The sequence below is a fragment of the Coptis chinensis genome, chromosome 7, assembly GCF_015680905.1.
Source record: "Coptis chinensis isolate HL-2020 chromosome 7, ASM1568090v1, whole genome shotgun sequence".
NCBI lineage: Eukaryota > Viridiplantae > Streptophyta > Magnoliopsida > Ranunculales > Ranunculaceae > Coptis > Coptis chinensis.
In genome coordinates this window covers 561,719-583,807 of record NC_141462.1, presented here as the reverse complement: position 1 = coordinate 583,807, position 22,089 = coordinate 561,719, and the positions used below count along the sequence as shown (strand labels likewise).

Genomic DNA, 22,089 nt, shown 5'->3' with positions numbered 1-22,089 from the left:
CCTTGTCGAAGACTCTGGAGGCGATTGTACAGATCACGCTTATAGTTATAGGGTAAGAAAGTCGCTTACATATGTTTTTTTAATTTATCCCAAGATGCAATTTTGTTCTTACCTTGGCTGCTTCTAGTGGATACCATGCTGAAGCCCTTCCCCGAAATCTTGTGACCACCGGGGAACCCGTTTGTTCTTAGGTACCGTCTCTTTGAACTCAAGAATCTCGTCCACAGTACAAATCCAATCAATAAGTTCATCTGGTTGCAGATTACCCTGAAACTCAGGAATTTCTACTTTGATACCAGATTCCCAGCGCCTATTGTCATGGTTTGCTTGGCGAACTATAGGAACAAAAGGATTAACATCCTCTCACCGCTATCTTCTTCCTCCGAGTCTGGGGAAGGAGAACGACGACGGCGCTCAAGCTACTGCTGGAGAGTTGCCAATTGGGCGGTGAGCGTATCAACCTGCCGTTGGAGATCGGCCACACGATCTTGCTCATACACATCTTCTAAGGGATCCATCCTCTGACCTGCTGCTACACGTCTTGCTCGAGGCATGATGTCAGAAAATCTTATGGCTCCGATACCAGATTATGCAAGGCGATAGGATTAAATAGTGCTCAACACTCGCAACAAAAGAATAAAGAACCTCTACTCTGAATAATAAACTTTATTGAAATCAAAAACTGCTTTCTCTCATTCACTCGATGCCTTTTATAGGCTACAGTTTACTAAAAACTAAGACTCAATACCATAACAGAGAAAGTCGAAAATAGAAACCACCTAATGCACAAACCACCAAAATAAGATAACAAATAACAAAGACCCCTATAAGCACACGCCTATAGCTTGCAACTAAAACAACCGACCCTCCAAGCTAGAACATTCCTACAGGCACTCCTGTAGCCACACGCATATAGGCAACCTTATATTGCATCAAATTGCTAGAGGAAAACATCTATAGACCATCCAAGCTAGAACATGCCTTTTTTTTAGTCTTTTGCCTGAGTTTTAGTTGGTGTCACACTGGTACTATGAGTAATACTATACACACTAAGAACGTGCACCAGCAAATTCTACCAAAGGACGTGGCAAGCCTTATTTTTTTACAAAGTGAAACTGTGACTTAACTTTCCCAAATCGCAATCAGCCCCCTTCTATTTTTCCTCATCTCCATCCGTATTTCTTTCCAAACTTGTAAAATCGAATTGAGAAGACACGCTCGAAACATGATTGATAAAGAATGAAGCTGGACTTTTTGGTTATTTGTTGAAATCTGATAGGGTGGGGGTTATTGGATTTTGTAAGATTTTGAGTTATTAAACTTGAATCTTTGCTTTCCATTGTAAATTATGAGTTGGGCTTTCTTAGTTAGTATTTTTATCTTCTACCTCTTTATTAGTTGGGTTCTTCGCATAAATGCATTTGTGATCGATCAAGTAAGACTGGTTCTATTAAAGTTTATCTTGAATCAACAAGTCGGCCACCAATACAACAAATAGCACAAACTAGAGGTGACCTGGGCTATCAAAATTACATCAATGACAATCATCTTACAAAATGACAAAAAAAACTATATTCAAATAAAATTCATGTAACCATAATGACAATCTTCTTCCAATGAAGGACCCGACCATAATTATGGGGAGTTAGAAAAGGAATGATACCTAAAATTAATTCTTCAAAGTTTTGCCGTCGTGAATGTGTTCTTAAGTTCTTGCTGGAGAGGGGTAGTCATGGACGGAAAATATAGAAGGGATGGTGGTTACAACCCAAGTCAATTTGACTTTGTCAAAAAAAGGCTTGCCACTTGTTGGTGCATTTTCTTAGTACGTATAGTATTACTCCTGTTACTATATTTGCTCACCAGCGCACCATCTTGCCTTGGCTACAATTGCCTCTTTCTCATTGTCCTTATGTAGAGTTGTAGACTGTAGAGTCCTTCTGACTTTATATTGAACCATGTAGAAGCAGGATTTCTGAAAACTTTTGTGGCGACTTCTCACTGCTATGAATATGATAATAATTGAAGGAAGCAAAAGGACAAGAGGGAACAATGGAAGACAAAAGAAGCTACAAAAGAAACTTTCTGAGAGCGTGCCAAATGCATCATTCTCTGATACAAGGTGGTCTACCTTTAAGCATAAAACAAATATTGTTTTGTGAAACTATCATTCACAGCTAAGAAAGTCAGCAACAAAATTTGTGCCGGAGATCACAAGATTGTTCAGCTGGCAGCATACATTTGCACAGTTAGCAAAAAATAAAAAGAGTGTAATGAGATAAGACTGAATTGACTATTACAAAAGTACAAACTTGGTCTTCGGCTATTGGCTTCCAATTCTGTTAAGTTTTGCTTACACAGACAGCAGATGTGAGTAGTATCAGCACAAGAACGCACAGTTCGAGCAATCTCTGCACTGAACTTCTCTACCCCTGCTTGTACATTTTGATTCTTACTATAATATAATTCCTCGTCAAAACACCATTGAATATTGTGAGCAATCTGTAAAGTATACGGAATCTGGTTTGCTCAAGATATCTGAAGAACCGAGAAAGGAGTTGTATACTTGGTTCAAATGAATAAAGATCCTTACTACACTCAGTCACTCACAGCCTGCACACACACACACAGCACTCAACATGCACACACACACAGACCACTCACTTACACTCACACAGCCTGCACTCACTCACACAACCTGCACACAAACACACAGAGTCAACAACCCTGAACGAAAATAGACGTATCTCTTGCAATATAGCTTGGAAAGAGACAAATCCAATTGGGTCTGAAACTAGACTCACAGAATTACAACTTACATTAAGACCTTGAAAGCCAATTCTTATCCAGAAAGCCACAGATGTTGATTGAACCTGCTAGGCAGTCAGGAAAAGCACTAGTTCACCACTCTAAACTAAAACAGTCATAGCTTTCTCTCTGTAGCTTATAGATCGGACCAAACCAAAATGGATATGAAACTACACTTGAAACTCTACAGCTTCTATTAAGACAAATAAAGCAGATTCTGCAGAACAAATTCAGAGAAGTCGACTAAACACAGAACATGAATTGGAAAATCCTAGTTAACGTACCTGTACTAAAACAGTTGTATCTTTTCCTATATATATTGGATTGAAACAAATCCAATTGGGTATTAAAGCTGAGTAAGAACTCTACAACTTCTATTTGAACCTCAAAACCTGGTACCTACTCATAAATCCACACAAGTCGGCGCAACAAACCACAAAATGAATAACAAACAAAAATACAAACTAAGTTTCTACATCTGCAGGTTTTCCTGTTCTTATTCCCAACAAATCCAAACAAAACCATCGTCATATTGGATTGAAACAAATCCAAACAAAACCACTATTTTTTTTAATAGTAGTTTCTATTTTGCTGGAGGAAAGAAGATAGCTAGTATGCCCTCAACCTATATACCTTCATTTACTTACTGCAACCTTAGAATTATAAATTAAGCTGCTAAAGAGAAACTTAATACAAATCGTCAAGTTTCTTTTCATGTAAGTAGTGTCTTAATATAGAAATCGTAGTTGTTTTAGAAGGAAAAATCAATATATAATGTCTAGCCATAAAAAATTATTAGTTCCATTGCAAAGCTAATTAACCTTGCTGCAAGGGAAGAATGGTGATGAAAACAGCAGCATTGATTCTCTTCCTCTTTTTCTCGTACACGTGTGCATCTCCCACTTCTAGTACCAATATGGTTTCAGGTACATTTTCTTTGTATTAATGCTCTTTATTTAGTACTTAAGGTCAACAGGGTGTTGCGTCCAATCAAAGAAAAGTAGTACTTGGTTATTTTCAGTTAATATACAAGTTAATATATAGATTCAAACATGATTCACACAGCACAGGATTCATACAACGCAAGAAAATATATACATTCAAACATATCATCCAACCATTAATCATCTTAAAGTCGGAATCAAACAATCGAAATAAACAAGTTAACATCATCTTATCATCCAATCGAAATCAAACAATCGATGATAACTCACCTTGATTAGAATGAACAAAGAGACGACAGAAATCCCAAAATCTAGTTTCAAATACAAAATCCAAGTTAACCCATTGAAATAGAAAAAAAATAAACTGAAAAATTGAATGGGTTGAAGTGCTCACTTGTGGTGCTGGGGAGAGAGAGCTTACACTTGCTGCGCTTGAAAGAGAGAGAGGAAGACAAACAATTCCAAGTAGCAAAGGATTTGCCAGATTAGGGTGGAAGTGGATCAATTTTCATCTGGCAAAATATATCCACCCCCAACTTGGATATATTTTTCCTGCATCAAGTGGGAAAACTGGATCACGTGCTTCATTTTCCGGCAAATCACAAAAGAGTTTGCTGGGTCCTAAAATGCTACCAAGCAGTGGCAAATGGGTTTTTAATCATCTAAAAAAAGTAAAGACTACGAAATCTCTGAATGCTGAAGTGCAAAACTAGGTACTAGCTCTGAAAATGTACAAGCATTCCAAAATTTCCAAATACCAAATGCAAAACAATGATTCGAAAAACAAGTCATACTCAAATACATTTGACTTGAGTATATAAGATACTTCAAGCATACAAATCAAATGGTTTCTAGGATGTTATAGGAAATAGTCTGTGGGTGTAAGTTTAGTGATTGTGTTGTTTTTTTTCCAATTTTTTATCAGCTGCTCTACTTCTGGGCTGCGTGAAAGCCTTTCATCTGCTTCACTTAATAAGCTTAACTACATTGTGAACAGTACTGTTCTTCTCCTCTGAGTTTCCAGAAGACCATCCTGAGAGATCTGAGTAGAACTTCCTGAGATCACCACGAGAAATTTGGACGTGAAAACACCGAGAAATATCACTCATCTTCATTGAAGTCCAACAGGAAATCAGTTAAATTCTCAGAATCATCGATGGCATCGTCAAGAGACATGGGACCTTCTTTCTTGGGTTTCCCCTGAAAGGAAATGAGAATAAGTCCATTAAAATGATTAAGGTAGATTCAAAGTTGTTCTAGTTGCATACAACACTTCCATTCTGTCAAATAATCTGAGTCGAGAAAGAGGGTCGTAAATATTCAGGGCTTGTCTATAAAGCATGTACTGCTTACAGGCATTAAGATTGTCAGAAATCTTTAGCAGGTTATATCCATCTAAATCAAGCCAATAGCATCCACAGATTCTGCAAAAATATAAAAGTGTGTCATAGTTAGTTTACCTTAGACTTTTGAAGCTCTGGAGTACTTTTAAGAACACTCCAATTGCGTGAAAGCTTTTCATATGCTTCATCCTCTCCCTCAACCTCGCTATCCTCTGATTCGTCCTTTACCAAGTAAATGCATGAAGAAGATATGTTAAAAGCTAACTGCACACGGTTTTTCTAAAATTTCATTCCAGATAACAAAGAGAACCATAGATACCAAATATTCTGAAACTAAAGCACTATATAATACTAATTCAGACAAAAAGTGTAACGTCCACTAACCGATTCCTTACCTAAATCGGTATTTCACACTTGTGCGTCATATCGGTCGTATAGCAATTTTATTTGGAGCAATTGTATATGATAGTTAATATGAAATCAATATCATGTTGTTCTAGAAGTACCATAAAATAAATTTACTAGAGAAAATATTAACACACAAGAAGCACACTACCACATTGTATAAAAGATCGACTAGATTTACTAAGAGAGTCCTTAAGATTTTGAGGTTCCACCTTCATTATTCTTTATGAATTAACTGTGGTTGATCTATATAGGGAGGGACCTGTTCGTCCCTGTTGTTTACACTCTGACGCTCAACATTAGATACGAAGTCAATGGGTAATACTTTATTCAACTTGAACAAAAGCAATTATAAAATGATAAACCTTACCAACCCTAGCTTACGTGTACAATGAATCTTACCGTTTCCATATAAAATACAATGAATATTAATACCCCTACACTCACATAAAATAACCGAAATACCGTTGAAGAATTACGAGATTATTACAAAAAGGGTATACCTCATTTTCACCTATGTTGACAACTCGAGCCATAGGCTCATCTATGTCAGTTACCTGGTTTTAGAATTACAAAAGCAAGAAGTAATTAGGAAAAAGAATTTAGAAAGTCGCCTAAAAAGAAAACTATTACTAGCATTAAGCGGTTGCAGAATTCCCTACACGGATGAATCGCACTGCAATGTATACTATATTAAATTCCACTCAAACTTCATTACCTCAACTTCTTCGGTCTTCTCTTTTGCCAACTTTTTTTCAAGATCCTTCCTTGATATCATTTTCCCATGCTGGCATCAATTAATCAGCATGAATAACAAGATTAGACAGAAAATCAAATGCGTAAATATCAATATGATTACTAAGCATAGCAATGACATCTTTAGTTACATATACATATAAACATAGGGTCTATTTCAGAATACTCACAAAAATCCAAACAAGTCATATATACATGTCTGATATCAGGTCTCTGGTTACATAACAAATCAGACTTATAGCCATTACAAATTCCACTAAGAAAGCAAACCAAATGCCGAAAATGCAACATAAGCAAATTAACTTGGAAATATAAAAACAAGGAAAAGAGGAAAGAGTGTGTTACCTTCAATACAAAGTTGAAGAAGATTCAGTTTCAGTACTCTTCCCTACATATTATCGTGTTAATGGCATTGTTGGTTCGGTCCCAGAGCGTTTGAAGGTCAATGTACTCCTCCTGGACAAAAGAAATTTTCAATTAAAACAACTAGAGAGAAATCAAAGTGAAAACCAACAGTCAAGAGGCACCTCGGAATTGGCTTTGGAGTAAATGATTTCCTCTGCTTTCAAAACAACCACAAGAAGTTTCTCCTGCCATTCTTTATTTTTCTTGGTTTCAGTGCCATGAATTTCTTTCACTACCCTAATCAATCATATGGAATAAATTCAAAGACAATATAATACAAATTCAAAAAATGAAACACCGGAAATAAAGACAGCAAAAAAAAAAGTGCAACCATAAAAACTCACCTGAAAATCTCTTGAATGAGAGACTGTGCCTATCGCCAAGCTCTTTTAACACATTCATACGATTTTGGTCCTGGTCTTGGCATCTTAGATACACCCACTATATACTCTAGTAGTTCCAATACAATTTAGAATGGATGAGAGGGTCTATTATTATTCTTCAACCCTTCAAATTCTTGAATCCCCAAATTTTGAGAGGGGTTATTGTTTTTTAGGTTGAATTGCTCACTTGCGGTGCTAGAGAGAGCGCGAGCTAACACTTGCGGCGCTTGAGTGAGAGAGGGAAAGAGACCAATCGATTTGCCAAAGTAGGGTTGAAGTGGGAAAGTCTTTCGCGATTTTCCTCTGGCAACATTTATCCATCCCCAACTTGGATATATTTTTCCCGTTTGAAGTGGGAAAACTGGGTCACATGATGTGTTTGCCGGCAAATGAGAAAAGAATTTGCCGAGTCCTAAAATGGTACCAAGCAGTGGCAAATAGCCTGTTAAGTGGGAAAAGACCAATTTGCCAGCGGGAAAATTGGTTATAAAGCATGCCCTAAATCTATATGCTGTGTATGTGTTTGTTTCCTGCTCCGCTTAGACGAATGAACTCTTTGGATTTTGGAATCTAACAGACTCCTTCATAGATCAAGGGCCATGTTTAAATTGATGGGCCATGTGTACAATCCTATGTATAGTATTGGCACCTCATGACCATGTCAAAATAGTAAAAACAAGTTTAGAATAACTTTTAGAAAGGAAATCATGAAAATAAACACGTCAAGCAAATATTAGGAAGCCAAATATAGATATATGCACTATTATTTCGTATACGACACAACAAAAAATCAGGTCAGGCGCGTGCCTTTAAGCCCATCAGGGGTCCCTTAACACTATAATGATATTCATCATACATGACATACTCAATATTCACTTACGAATAGGAGCATTTGAGTCATCAGCTAGTCCTTCCCTCTTCAGATGAGCTAGTACTCTTTCCCTATTAAAATACGAGGCATCAAGTGTAACATACCCCCCTCCTTGTTTAAACACTTAAACCTTTACATTATTAGGAAAAAACCTTCAGGCTTTTGTGCTCTTAGACAAATCAACATTAAGATGGTGCCTATGTATTGTCAGTGCAAAAACCACTGTAGCTGCTCCGAGTTCAGTGGCAAAATAGGTTTTTTTCATGGGTTTCCAAATTCCAGTAAAAGCACCTAACCTAACTGCACCATGGATAAGATGTATCATTCTATACCTAACACTCTGGCTGAAATTCAAAAGAGCCAACACTGGTGTGGTGATCAACTCAACTCCTAAAACAATGACTGGGAATTGTCATCCAGTTGAATTACCCTCCTAGTTGTGACAGAGCTTGTTTCATAAATCCGTTCTGCAAGAATCTTGACAAATTATTCAAATAAAAATAAGCACAAATTTTGAATTACAGACCTTTGGAAAGACAAAAGAGATCAGTCGGATACTGAAGAATATGCTTTACCCTTGTATTTAAGATTCTTCGAAGCCTAGAGTCGCATCTACCTTTAGCTGAGTCATACGACAACTGGGCTAGCACCAAGTTGGCACCTAAGTTATATTCCATGTCATTCCCTTATTAGTTAGTCAGAAACCAGTGACAACATCGTCAATTTGCCATGCGACAATCATTTGGTATTCAAGACAACAAAAAACCTCTGAAACTTCAAAGACCAACTTGAAGTTGCTGTGTCCTTAAGTGAAAACATTATGTTTTTCATGTGGCGCGGCTGAGCAAGGTCATAACCAACCTCGGACCATGGTTTTGTACTCTGACTTTTCATTTTTGTTATCTAAAGTTGAATACACCCATTGCATGTTATGCCGAAATGAGAAATCGCCTAGTACAGCACTTAATGCACACCTCAAGAGCAGTTTTTGCTTATATGAAACTCAACTGTAACAAACAAGAACCAACATTTTGTATATACTTGTGGCCTTAGATCACTGACCTACAATCTTAATAAATTCAAATTGCCACCAATCAACCACCAAGGTAACGAAGCATGAATCCAATTTTGCATTTATATGATATGTAACATACTACTTACAAGTTGAGCTGAAGAAAATAAAACAGAGGTCTTTCCTAAAATTATCAAGACTTCCATGCTCGTCTGTACTTTCGCTGCTTCTTTCTGCATTCAGAGAAAGGGAAAGTTATCAACATAGGTTTCATACTCTTGAAATCAAGCATCAACACTCAGGAAGAGTAGAAAAAACTAGTTTCTCACGAAAAAAAACATTACTCACACGTTATGCTCCTCCGTAATAGTAGTCAAAATCATCATCAAAGTCGTAGACGGCAGTATCCAAACCTGGGAAGTCACTTGGGAAGTCAATTGGGAAGTCTTTGAAATTATTTGGACTAAAACTATCAAATCCTTGGATAGCATCTAATGATAGGCCTTCATATGGATACTCAAATTCATTTTGACCAGGTCGACCTTGATCACTTTCAGCCTTTGCATTATGGTGCACTTCTCCCACGGTACTCTCATTCATGTTCCCATGCAACAGCGGCACATTAACTCTGTTTTCCTCCGATCTAATATGAGGATTTACCATTACCACACCCATCTGTTGCTCGTTCTGTGGGAACCCATATGCCCCTAATGGATCATGGAAGTTGTTAGTAACTGCAGGACGCAACTCAACTTCTTGCCTGACTGGATCAAGTAAAGGTCTGCCACCGACAAACATACTTTGTGTGGTTGCCACCATGGAATTAGGAAGAGTTGAAAAGTTGTGAACTGCAGACTCAGATAACTGTGGTTGGCCATCAAAATCTTTTTCTAAAGGCATGACAGATGAAATTGGTTGGATAACATCTATCGGGTTTTCTACTATCTGTACGTCTGAAACGTTCATGTCTGGAAGAGCATTTCTTGGTTCCCCATGAAGATATTCAGTATGATAAGGCGCTGCCTGTCGATTCGCACGAGTTTCCTTCCCACGCAGCCTTTTCCTTGGACGTTGTTCCTCGACTTGCTCTTTGTAATGCACAGATAGTTTTGAGTTATCAGGTGGCTCTCTGCGTGGGTCTGAATCATTTGATAAATCAGAACCAGAACCTACCTCAGCACCATCAACATCATAATCACTGTCACTACTAGCTGCAGCTTCCTTCCTTCCACCAAAAGCACCAGGAGGAGTCTCCGGTACACCCAAAGCTCCATTATCATTGCTAAGCTGCAGAAGTAGAGATTCCTCGCGACTCAACACTCCCAACCATATTGCGCTCTCCTTGGCGGTCATCTTATCCTGCAAACACTTGGACTGCCGCACATGCTTCTTGATCTTTGCAATATCAGGGGACATGTGCTTGATAACAGCAGTCAATACTCCAACCTTCCACATCTTCTTCAAATCATGAGGCTTCTTGTAAGGAGGTACCTGACCACTGGGAAGACCCATTTTAATCCACCAGTGTTCATTCCCCGAAGGCCACCAAGGAGGTGGAATCCCTTTCTCTAACGGGTACTTCCGTTGAGGAGGATCACAATGTTGCATCAACGAAGACAAAAGAGACCCCAAAGTAGCATCTTGAAGGTCCTGAAGGCTGCTCTTGGTGTTTCCATCTTTATTTTTCAGTGCCTCTCCAATGGCGAAACATTCCGCATCGTACTTAGCTATAGCTGCTGGTCCATTCTTATCAAACTTCACTTTCTCTTTCCACCAAGCTCGTATATTATCAGAAGCACCACTCACAGGCTTCCCCTTCTCAGGTATAATCCCATACACAAAACCACGCGCCTTGCAAACTTCCATCAGCTTTAACATGTACTTGAGGATTCCGTCTTGAGCTCTAGACATCTTCTTCCTCCGAGCTTGATCCGAAGTCTGCTTCGGTTTCAACTTGTCTGCATCCCTTTGAGCCATTACTTTCTGTCTCTCTCTAATCCTCTTCAGCTTAACTCGATCCTTCCACATTCTTCTCTCCAACTCTTCCGCATCAATTTCTTCATCACTTACATCTTTATCCGCTATATTCTCACCTTCCACATCCGAGTTATCCCCAAACACATTCTCATCCATCATTAGGTTCTCCATCCAATCCACAAAACCACAAAACTTCAATTTATAGTAATGTTCCAATTATTTCCACATCCCACTTCCCATTTCTCCAATTCAAACAAAACTCATCTATCCAATCCACAAAACTTCAATTTATAGGAATGTTCCAATTATTTCCACATCCCACTTCCCATTTCTCCAATTCAAACAAAACTCATCTACCAATTAAACATAACAAACCATATTAATTCTAAAAAACATTAAAAATTCAAAAACCCAACCCTATTTTTCCAATTCAAAAACAACTCCACCTATCACATCAAAAAAAGCATTCATAAATTAAAAGGATAATAAATTAAAAAAAATTATTACCCGGATTATATTTTGTGGGATTAGTTAAGATTTGATCGGTGTACGAATTTCTGACAGAATCTTCTAGACTTATACAAGTTTGTTTTCGCCTTCCTCTTTTTTATAAAACTTTCTACTTTTTTTTTTATATTTTTTTAATGTAAGGTGGGCGTGTGACTCGTTTCTAACAAAGGAAAGTTAAACTGGTACAGAGTATATAGACAAAATTTGTTTCAAAATTTATGTTTTAATGTGACACTTATTAGGACTAATTCGATTTAAAAAGCCCATTGGGCCTTAGCTTGATTTGTTCCCGCGCTAGTTTTCTAATTTTGCTCCATAATCAACAATATTTTCCATATTTAAGGATTATTTATAGCATATCTAGGTTTGCAGATTTGCTTTCAATTCTCTGTGGAAGCATTCACAGCTGCATCACCTGTCTAGCCGCATCTCTAGATACTAGATACAGTGGTTTTTTTTTTTTTTTTTTAACTTAGGGCGACATTGGGAGTGTCACCCGATACCAATAGCGCAAATCTGCAGGTGATACTACCACCACCAAGAGATGATTCTTATCCATATTTCCATAGTCAATTTTTGTTATTGGAAAGCAATTTTTTGTAGTCTATAACTCAACATCGGTATTTAGAAAATCGGACCGCGGTATTTAGAAAATCGGACCGACCGGAATTGAACCGATTCAATTGAACCGGGGTTCAATTAGTTAAAACTTTAGTTTCCGTTGGATTTTGGTTTGGGTTAGTTAAAACTTTAGTTTCTGGTTGGAGCCTCGGTCTAAGCTTAAACTGTGGCAGTAGTATCACCCTTATTATAAAGGACTAGACCGGGGTTTGAACCGGGTGGTAGTATCACCTAGAGAGTTGAACCTAGCACCTAAACAAGATAATCCAAACTCCAAACCAACATGCTACTATGTATTTCTTGTATAAGAAATTTATTTTGATATATAATACCAATTAATATTGAATTAAAACATATATTTATTCATTTTATTATTGCAATTATTAAAAAATTTACTAAATAAACTTCCATCGGTCCGACCAAGTTGAACCATGGTTGAACCATTTTAACAAAAAATCGGTTCGATAACCGGTTCGGTTTTCAAAAACATTGCTCAACATACTTTATTTTTATATTCGATTAGCTGTGATTTAATGTTATCAAACCAGCCAAAAATATACTATTACATTATGCAAAAAGTTGGTTACATACACCTTGTGTGTAGCATTAACCCTTCACCTTGATCTAATAATCTCTTCTTTCATGGCAAGTGATAGAGCACTTAGATTACCCCAACTCTCCACTCTTACCCCTGGCATAACTACAGCTCTACTTCCAACAAAACCACCTTCCCCTACTCTAATTTTCCCAAACTTCACCTTTCCCTCTTCACCTTCATATATGTGGCCAAAAAGAAGAGCGTCTCTCCCAACACACCCTCCGTTCTCAATTTCCACCATGTCTGGATTTAAAACAGCACCCATGCTATCCACGTAAACCCCTTGGTCTAAGTTTATATCTGATCCCATAAGTTTCATCCAGAGCCCAAAAAACAAAGACCCACTAGTCATTTCCATGAAGTAGTCGCCAAGTAAAGTTTTATAGCCTGCCATATGGTGTCCATGAAGACCTCTCTACTCCAGATTTGAACAGTTTCACCTTCTCTCTTGGTTCCTACTAAAATCCACTTGGCGACGACACAAACCATTCCAGCCAATATACCAGAAGAAACCCAGAGAAAAGGCAACATCCAGTGAAGTGGTACCTTGTTGGTCTCCTTCATGTGAAGAACTAAGCTCAATGGTGCAAAGACAACCAATCCCAGTAGAAAGTATGGCAGGATGATCTGTAGCAATGGCTGACAAAATAGAGTCCATAAGGTCGTATACCATGATCTTTCCAGTGTCACCTTTCCTTCTGTATCTTCTTTGTTCATCAATGTGACAGCCGCCGCCATTGGACAGCCAGTAAGATCAACTTTGACGTCAGATTGCTCTATGAAGACCCTCCATGCCTCTGGAAGTGGCTGACCATTTCTCAAATGCTGGCATATTTCGTAGATTAGAGAACGACCGTGGTCAATAGATGCACTCTGGGAGCATGATGTAGCTCGAACGATATCAATCTCCTTGCATTGGAGGAATGGATTGAAGTCCAACCGTTCAGTTTCTTCGCAGGTTAGATTATGGTCGATCGTAATCATACCTACATCAACAAAAGGAAACTGAACTGAGTCCCATGGCTTGGTGCAGTCCAGTACACTCTCACGTTCGGTTTCATCTTGTGAGACAGGCCTAAATTGTAACTGGAAGACGTAGCGCACTCCACCAAGCGAGTTGACACGATCTCTGAAGTCATCTGCAAGGAAAAGTTGTGGACGGGTATCATTCTCAGCCCTCGGTATCGCACCAGTTTCTGGTGGAAGTATACCCATTGGCTCCACCTTCCCGGAGTTTTCTCCAATCCGTTCATCAATTGGACGTAGCTTGAATTTCACAAACATCTCTTGACCATTGTTGCACCTTAATATCCGACACACATTGGAATAGTAGTGCAGCTCAGCATATGAGTCGGCATTCCGGAGGGAATCCCACACAGCATCCCGAACGTGAGGAGCTCGTTTCACATGCTCCTCCCTCGCAGCAAGTCCACAAACAAGCCAGGTTGCAAAGTCGGCTATTGTGCGTGCGTAGAATGCCTTGCCAGTCTTTAGTGTCAAATCAAGAAGTGGCGATGAATTATTGGAACTGTCATCATCATCTTCTGTGCTATGAAGTATACGTAGAGCAGCTCCACGCGCATCAATTCTAGCATCGTCATCGGCACTCAAGCTATTGCTGTGCCGAATTATAACGGGATAAGTTTTTCCAGCATGGAAGATTGTGTGTTCTGGGATGCCTGGTACGTCATCAAACATTTTCAAACTTCCCTTCCCGGCAACACCAATGCGATGGAAGTACCTGGACTTGACCTTCATCGTAGTCACTGCCAAATTCCCAGCAAGATTTCCTACAATTTTCTTATATTTGGTGTCCATCTTTTCAATACGCTCGTCCAATGTGTGCAGAGTATTCTTGACCATGATTGGAGACTGTGAGCCGACATATACACCACCTCTTTGAAGAACTGAATTCACTGGAGCAACTGAGAGAGCACCAAGAATAACATCTTTTTGGATAACAGAACCCGGGAGAATGAGACTCTGACTACCAACTACAGAGTTATCTTGCACCTCAACTTTTTGGCGATTAAAACAGCCACTAGAAGAATAAAATCCAGCAATGATCCTACTGAAATCACCCAAATGGACACCATCACCAATGGAAATTAATTCGGGGTCGGTGACTGGGTTGATGGCTCTGATGGAACAGTGTCGTCCAACCTTTGCACCCAAAAGGCGTAAGTACATGCAGAATGCTTCTGTCCCAGAGAGGAATTGCGCAAACCTGAGGTGGCACGAAATGGCTACTCGATGGCGAAGCCATGTTCTCAGTTGAGATTGTTGTGATTCTTCTTTCCCAGCAAGGACTCGTGTCAGGGTTCCCGTCAGTAGGCTGAGGATTAGCCCATGGACTAAGTATGCAACACCGACTGATAAAGAGAAAGTAACCGGACTTGAAGGGACACTAGAAATCATCGTAGCATATGCGACGATGGTGACTGGAAACCAGTGAAAGGCTCCAACTACGCAGAGAAATTCAAAATGTTGCAAGGAAACAGAATTCTTAGAGAAGTATAGGTAGAGGAAGTAAAGGATAGCTGCAGACAAAGAGCTGAGAAAACCAACAAGGTAGATGCCTAAGAAATGGTACAATGCCTCAGGTTTCTCCTGTGTTTCAACTGTGAGTTCAGTCATGATCTTACCCTGCATCCATAAAGGGAAATGGTTTAATCAATTATGAAAAGCCATAAAGCCATGAGTTCAGTCATGATCTTACCCTGCATCAATTCACAAATGTAAAGCAGATGGACCACTTTGTAATGTACAAATCAATATATGAAATTGAACACACACACACACACACAAAACACCTTACCTTTTGCAGTGTATACGATTTATCTTTTCCGAGTAGAGGTTTTCCTCCCTCAGTTTTTTGCAAGGGCAGGACTTCAACTTCTTCTCCCAAAATACTCCCTTTCTGAATCACAGCATATGGACCTACACAAGCGTTCCTACCAATTCTCACTGGGAGGAAACTTAGATTTCCATTCTTCACCTCATGACTTTGTACCAAAGCCCCTTCTGCAACCACAGCTCCATCGCCAATTGAAACTAGGGATGGGTCTGTAATGTCGACTGTGTCAAGCAAGACGGATGATCCGATCTTAGCTCCAAGCATCTCAAACCAGTAATTCAGAAAAACAGTTCCTCTCAAGTGGACTGCCAGAACTTTACCAGCAACTTGTTGAACCTTGTAGAGGATCCACCATCTCACAAAATCCTTTGACCAAATAGGAACATCTGGAGTTAAGGCGTAATTTGGTTGCAGGAACGAATTTCCAAACAGAGAGATAGAAATGCAGGTTAGGAACATGGAAATAATCCAAGCTAGAGGAGCAAAAACCAGCGGAGTGAGATATTGCAACCACGAAGAATCACCCATCAGCGTAGAGGTAGCAGAGAGTAAATTCAAGAAAGAAGAGACTGAGAGATATGCTGGTAAAATCAGCATAGCAGAACCATATATAATTGCTAGGAGTTGGAGTACTCCAATTCCCATATGCCGTTGTTTTGAAATATTAATGACTTGTCTGGTAGTATCTGCCTTTGGTTGGGGAACAAGCGATGGAGCAATCATTGACTGAGGTTGAGATTTCAGTACCAGGTTTTCTGAGAAGCTTGCCAAGTCTGCAATGCAGGTTGCTGTGAAGATATCTACAGCTCCAACTGGAACTCCAAGGAAATCAGACAGTTTTTGAGCTGCTCTAACCACGCCAATAGAATCAATCCCATAAGATACAAGGGTTTCATTGGCACATATTTTTGCAACTGATATTCCTGTTTGCTCTGAAACTAGACGCTTTAAGAACTCCGTAATATTTTCATTGCTGATTTTGGCACTCGGAGTAATGGGACTACTGACCAAATGAGGTCGAGGAGTTTTCCCATCCCTACAGGTCCCTGTAGTAAAAGAACGAAACAACGTTCTTTTTCCCGGACCAGGGTCTGTAACCAAACTCAGTGTCCCATCTGTGAATTGTTTCAGACATTCAAATCTTCTGATCTTCCCTGAGGTTGTTTTGGAGATAGTTTTAGGCTTTATCAACCTGACTGACGCCACTGGAACACCATGTTCTTCCGCCACACGGATTTGAATCCGTTCCACGAGCTCCTTGTCGACAGATTTTCCTTCTCTAACCTCTGCAATTACAACTAGACCAACCTGATCAGAGCTTTCAGAAACCGATATCCCTTTTGCCATCAGGATTTCCTCGGGTACTCCGATAACAGCACAGCAGCCCGGGCGTAAGAGTTCTGATGAGTTCTCTACCGTCTTTTCAACGTCAGCTGAGTATATATTCCTCCCAGCAACAATGATAAGGTCCTTTATTCTCCCAGTGATGAACAGTTTGTTATCAAGTATCCTACCCAAGTCTCCAGTTCGAGTAAATATTTTCCCTGGGTGGTTCTGAAGCTCATTTCTGAAAGTCGTTTGACTAAGTTCTTGCTTACCCCAATACCCAATTCCTGCACTTGGACTACTTATCCATATTTCTCCTTCTTTTCCATTGTCTTCATGTTCCCTTCCAGATTCTGGATCCACAATTCTGATATCAACATCAAGGTCACTTCGAGTCATGTACCCACAACAGATCCTCCCTTGCCAATCCACCAAAATGGGATTCCCTTCTCCGAATGCACAGCTTACATACACACAATTTTCAGCCAAACCGTATCCAGGAGCCATCACTTCTTGAGAAAGGAGGAAAGGGCGGGTGAGCTCAAGAAACCTTTTAAGAGTTTTCTGTCTCACTGGTTCAGCGGCAATCATGAGAAATTTCATTGAAGAAAGGTCATAGCTAGGTGTCTTCTCTCTATAAGACTCCAATCTTCTGACAACGAGTTCAAATGCGAAGTTGGGGCCTGCGCTGTGCGTAGCTCGGTATTCGCTCATTGTCTGAAGCCATAAAAGAGGATTCTTAATGAATGTGAGCGGAGAGAACAGAATCGCAGTTCCTCCTGCAACCAGAGCTGTAAAAAGCCCTCCAATAAGACCCATATCATGGTACTGAGGAAGCCAACTGACCAATACTGTCCTTGATGTGCTTTTGTATCTCCGCCTCATCATCTTGACATTATGAATAAGTCCACCCTGAGTGATCATCACTCCTTTAGCATCACCTGTTGACCCTGACGTGAACTGCAGAAAGCATAGATCATCTGGTTGAGATTCTGGTTGATTTGATACATCTTCTGGAAGCTTGTTACTAGAATTCTTAATCCAAGCGTCTGTGTGGAACCAAGGAAGGTCAGGCCAGCAGGCAGCACTTCTCTCCTTGTTTTTTGTTAATTGGATTAGGTTCTTCACAAATCCTGCCCGAACAGCAGAATGATAACCCAGGCTAGATAGTATCGCTACTGCATTGCAAGCTTTGGAGATGTTCTCGATTTTAAGAAGTGCTTGTCCACCTCTCTGCATTGGATCAGGAGGAAGAACTGGAACTGGTAGGACTTTAGCTCTAAGGCACCCAAAGAATGCATCAATAAAATCCAGACCTGGGACATAAACAAGGAGAACCCTGTCACCGGCCTTGAAGATTGGTTTACGGCTCGTCAGGAGCTTATGAGCTATGCAAGATGCATTGGCATGAAGCTGTCCGTATGTCCTCTGGCATAATACATCCCCTCTTTCGCTAATCCAAGTATAAAGAGTTTTTCCCTGAGTGACCCTATGTGTCCCCCAATGCTTTAAATAGCCATCAAGTGTAGACAGATCAGGAAATTCTAATCCTGGGAACTCCTCTAATATCCGAGGACTGCAAGCGGAATGAAGGGGTAGAAATCTCTGCAGAAACGTACGTTTCACGATAATTATAACAATTGCTTTGTACAGTATGCATGTCATAAATCAGATTGAAAAGTAATAATCTTCAAATTACCTTTACATACGGAAAAACAGGCAACACACTGTCCGTTGCGAAGTGCTTGCACGCCAGGGCCATGGCATAAGATGAGTTTCTCTCTGTGAGCTCAAATGCCATTAAACCGCCTACATAGTAAGTGTTATTGAGACCTTGAAGTTCAGATTCCAACTTTTCGTAAAACCCGAGCTTCATATCTGTATTGGAGTCCTTAGTATCTCAAAGTTAGTAGATCAAGACAAAAATAAATGGACATATTGGAGTAAATTATTGAGCATACCTTGACTGTTAACATGAGGGAAATACTTAAAACGCCGCTGTAAAATAACTGATTGAACTTCTGCTCCCATTTTGTTTACCACTTCAATTGCAAGCTTTGTCACCGTTGGTCCTCTGATATCCTCGGAGTTTCCATAAGACCAGAATAGAAAAATATCTGTCTCTTCATAGAATTTCTGCATTGCAACTGGATGACCAATAGTTTTGGGATCTTCCATGAATTCCCCGAAGTAATAGAACCCCTTAGGGATATGTTCCATACCCTTAATCTTCAAGGCAGTTGTATAGTAATCGATAGACTGCACTTTACCAAACAACTCCACTTCGAGCTTGGTCAGACCCATGACTTCGGTCCTGATTGCTGCAGGAAGAAAATTGTGTAAGGACAGACTTTGGAAAGTTACTAAGATGGAAGATAAAACCACTTCGGAACATTTGAAGTTGACGTTATGGTGCACCTGCTGAAGTTGAAGAAGGTGATCTGTAAGTTTTCCCACTGTTGAAAGGAAAAGCGCCTGAGATTATGATTTTATCAAATTCCAAAATTTTATTTTCTCTGACACTGTTCTTGACATCAATAGTAATGCCAGAAGAGTTGCGTGTGATTGCCAGAACTTCAGTGCTGCAATGGACTTCTATCGGCAAAGATTGACTGATCTTATGCCAAACACTCGTATATCCTCCTCTGAAACGCCTAATCTTTCCAGCCATAGAAGTGCGGATGAATTCATGTATATAAGCATATGGCATGTCTTCGACAAAGCCATATCCGGAAGCTGTATATCCATAAGCCACTGCCTTGGGGACAGATTTGAGTCCATGAGACTCAAGAAATTCTGGAGTTGTGTCAGATGCTATTTCACTCACTGCGTGTATCCCAATTCGACCTGAGTTCTTTGTCTCTTCCTGCAAAGATGAACTAAATCTTTAACATTTGAGCTGCCAATTCTGACAAACAAATCAAAGAGTTGTTTCTAACTAAAACGGACCTGGAGTTTTAAGGTCAGGGGAATTACGGACACATAATCATCTGCCACTTTCATGTCCTGAAACTTTCCTGTAGTTTCAATGAGTGCGAACTTGTGGGAATCCAACTCTTCAAATTCAGCCCCTATTTCTTTTGCCAAATGATAGATAGCAGGGGCACTGTTTGCAGCAAGAACTTGGCCTCCCAGATCATATATCTTTCCTGTAATGAAGATATGGTATCCATGTGAATTTTGCATAGAAAATGCCAATTGATACGAAGACAATAGTTTAAAGATACTGCATACCTTCTATGTCCACTGATTCACACATGCCTCCAACTGTGTGATATTTCTCGAGCACAGTTATGTTTCTGTAACCGAGCTTAACTAGTGCATAAGCTGACGATAAGCCGCTTGGACCAGCTCCTACTATGGCGATTCTTGTATCCACTGGAAAGCATGGATGCAGCTTGGAGAACTGATCCTCTATAGATTTCCCAATGTCCATGTTTTCTGTTATTGAAAGCTTCCTGCAACAGAACCTGCTTGCATCAAACAACAAGATCAACCCTATCATTCTCATAGCGTAGTACCCCAAATTTGATCATCTCAGATGCTCGTAGAAGTATCTAACACGACACCCAAGTGGTGAATTCCAAAACTGTTTCAGCTATTTACTTGATAGACTAAAATCTTCAAAGTTAACGGCATAACTCATGAAGATAAACAAAATGAAAAACTAACGTAACAGAAAGAAAAAAAAAATACGTTGATATCTAAGATTCTATGATGACAATTATTAAGTAAATGCATATGCATTACAAATGTATTATTATACACATATTTATACTACTAACGCCACCTCAGTTTTGACGAATCATTTTAGTTCTTTCTGATGTCTTATTCATCAACTACAATGAACTACAATAATAATTCATCAACTACAATAATAATAATTCATCAACTACAATAATAATTCATCAACTACAATGCGAAACTTTAGTTGATACATATAAACTCATGACAAAATAAAAAAAAAAAAAAAAAACATTCCTTATCATAGACTAAGAAACTAAAGACATTTATTTAACAAGAAGCAATCTAAATTCCAAACTCCTATAGGTGGAGCTAACTAACTCTAACTCTCTAGTTTTGAATATAAAAGAAATGAAGAAATGAGGAAGAAAGTAAAAAGTTAACTAACCTTTTTTAACTGTCTTTTTAGTTCTAACTAGAAAGACTCTCTTCAACTGCTATATATATATTTGAGCGCCAAATGTCAGTGGAGGAAAAATGGTCGTGTTGTTTGGGCTTTTGAAGCCTTTTTTCCATACTCACAAAATGATGATCTCATTGTCGACTTTTAAAGCATAATAGATTCTGTGAATGTCCAACAAAAACAAGACAAAATTATACTGTTCATTACAATAATATTTTTTAAACTTCGGTGGATCCGAGAAGTCCAGATATTCCATTTGATATCCTTCTGATTTTCTATATGATTAGAATATCCCTAAGTCAATTATATTATTCTTGCAGTGGTGATTTTGTGAAGTCCGTCTATTTTGCATGCCTTGGTGTAACTTGTGCGCAAAGAAGTGGAAACAGATGGATTTTGAAACAAACCAATACTTTAGTTTTCAGAAAGCTAGATATGCTTTCGAATGTGGATCTATGATACCAATTCGCGGTCATTTCAAAGTTTAAGATTGAACTATATTTGTATGTTTATGCTGGTAAATATGCCGCAAAAATAAGCCAGGTGTCGCGCGTAAGATATTATTACTTCGATAATTTTTTAGTCATGTTATCTATCCATTGGAGTAATCAAATAGTATACTTGCACAGTGGAGATTGAAGACACACATTTAGCTGTAAAGTGCAATGTGGCGGATAGAATCATATGTCTGAAGTCTCTGAACGGTCCAACAAATCACCTTGTATCTAAATCCTCCCAACAAAATGAGTGTGGAACTAATATCACAATATTTATTCGCAATCCATGAATGTTGTTGACTTGTTGTTGCTTTCCCCTCGCCAAAACCAAAGCAGTAATGAACCAATACTAAATATAATACAAAGTTCACAAGATTGTCATGGAAGAAGGCCATGATAGCATCTCCAAATCGTAACGTCTTTTAGAATGTAACTCAATTGGTATGCAAAGATAAAATGCTTATTCTTTTAGATTATTCCCATCTGATATAGGAATACTTTCTGTTTTTGGTATCACAAGGATGTCAATGGATTGGTTTTGGCCGGGAATATTGTAGATACTAAGACTTGTCCTTGTTATATATGACACAGGCATCATGTGGCATGTCAATGGAGTGGTCTTGGCTTGC

The 22,089-nt window shown here is 39.1% G+C and overlaps 3 protein-coding genes across 10 annotated transcripts; all 3 read right to left on the bottom strand.

Moving 5' to 3' along the window:
• Nucleotides 1-2,070: 2,070 nt before the first annotated feature.
• On the bottom strand, nt 2,071-8,871 carry LOC147484961 (protein PLASTID TRANSCRIPTIONALLY ACTIVE 12, chloroplastic-like). 7 transcript variants are annotated; one of them, XM_086570109.1, is made up of 10 exons: nt 7,006-8,871; nt 6,784-6,898; nt 6,602-6,712; nt 6,219-6,287; nt 6,004-6,057; nt 5,213-5,317; nt 4,147-4,952; nt 4,023-4,063; nt 2,820-3,207; nt 2,071-2,698 (listed from the first exon to the last, which is right to left on the bottom strand). In XM_086570109.1, the coding sequence occupies exons 4-7, from the start codon at nt 6,276-6,278 to the stop codon at nt 4,854-4,856; spliced, it is 318 nt and encodes a 105-aa protein (XP_086426235.1). In that variant the 5' UTR covers nt 6,279-6,287; nt 6,602-6,712; nt 6,784-6,898; nt 7,006-8,871; the 3' UTR covers nt 2,071-2,698; nt 2,820-3,207; nt 4,023-4,063; nt 4,147-4,853. The 7 variants fall into 7 exon arrangements, 6 of the variants coding, with proteins under 6 accessions (XP_086426235.1, XP_086426237.1, XP_086426233.1 ...); XM_086570111.1 differs by having other exon boundaries at nt 2,820-2,873; XM_086570107.1 differs by lacking the exons at nt 6,784-6,898; nt 7,006-8,871 and having other exon boundaries at nt 5,213-5,359; nt 6,602-6,773.
• Nucleotides 8,872-9,022: 151 nt separating this feature from the next.
• LOC147484960 (ETHYLENE INSENSITIVE 3-like 3 protein) lies at nt 9,023-11,620 on the bottom strand. 2 transcript variants are annotated; one of them, XM_086570106.1, is made up of 3 exons: nt 11,412-11,601; nt 9,276-11,257; nt 9,023-9,160 (listed from the first exon to the last, which is right to left on the bottom strand). In XM_086570106.1, the coding sequence occupies exon 2, from the start codon at nt 11,073-11,075 to the stop codon at nt 9,279-9,281; it is 1,797 nt and encodes a 598-aa protein (XP_086426232.1). In that variant the 5' UTR covers nt 11,076-11,257; nt 11,412-11,601; the 3' UTR covers nt 9,023-9,160; nt 9,276-9,278. The 2 variants fall into 2 exon arrangements, with proteins under 2 accessions (XP_086426232.1, XP_086426231.1); XM_086570105.1 differs by having other exon boundaries at nt 9,276-11,620.
• A 904-nt stretch (nt 11,621-12,524) lies between these two features.
• Nucleotides 12,525-21,084, bottom strand: LOC147484959 (uncharacterized). Its single transcript, XM_086571787.1, is given in 9 exon segments — nt 12,525-13,014; nt 13,017-15,279; nt 15,452-18,421; nt 18,516-18,694; nt 18,778-19,137; nt 19,235-19,682; nt 19,766-19,965; nt 20,051-20,286; nt 20,949-21,084. Coding segments are annotated over 8 exon segments (6,987 nt in total). The 5' UTR covers nt 20,253-20,286; nt 20,949-21,084; the 3' UTR covers nt 12,525-12,649.
• Between the last annotated feature and the right edge of the window lie 1,005 nt (nt 21,085-22,089).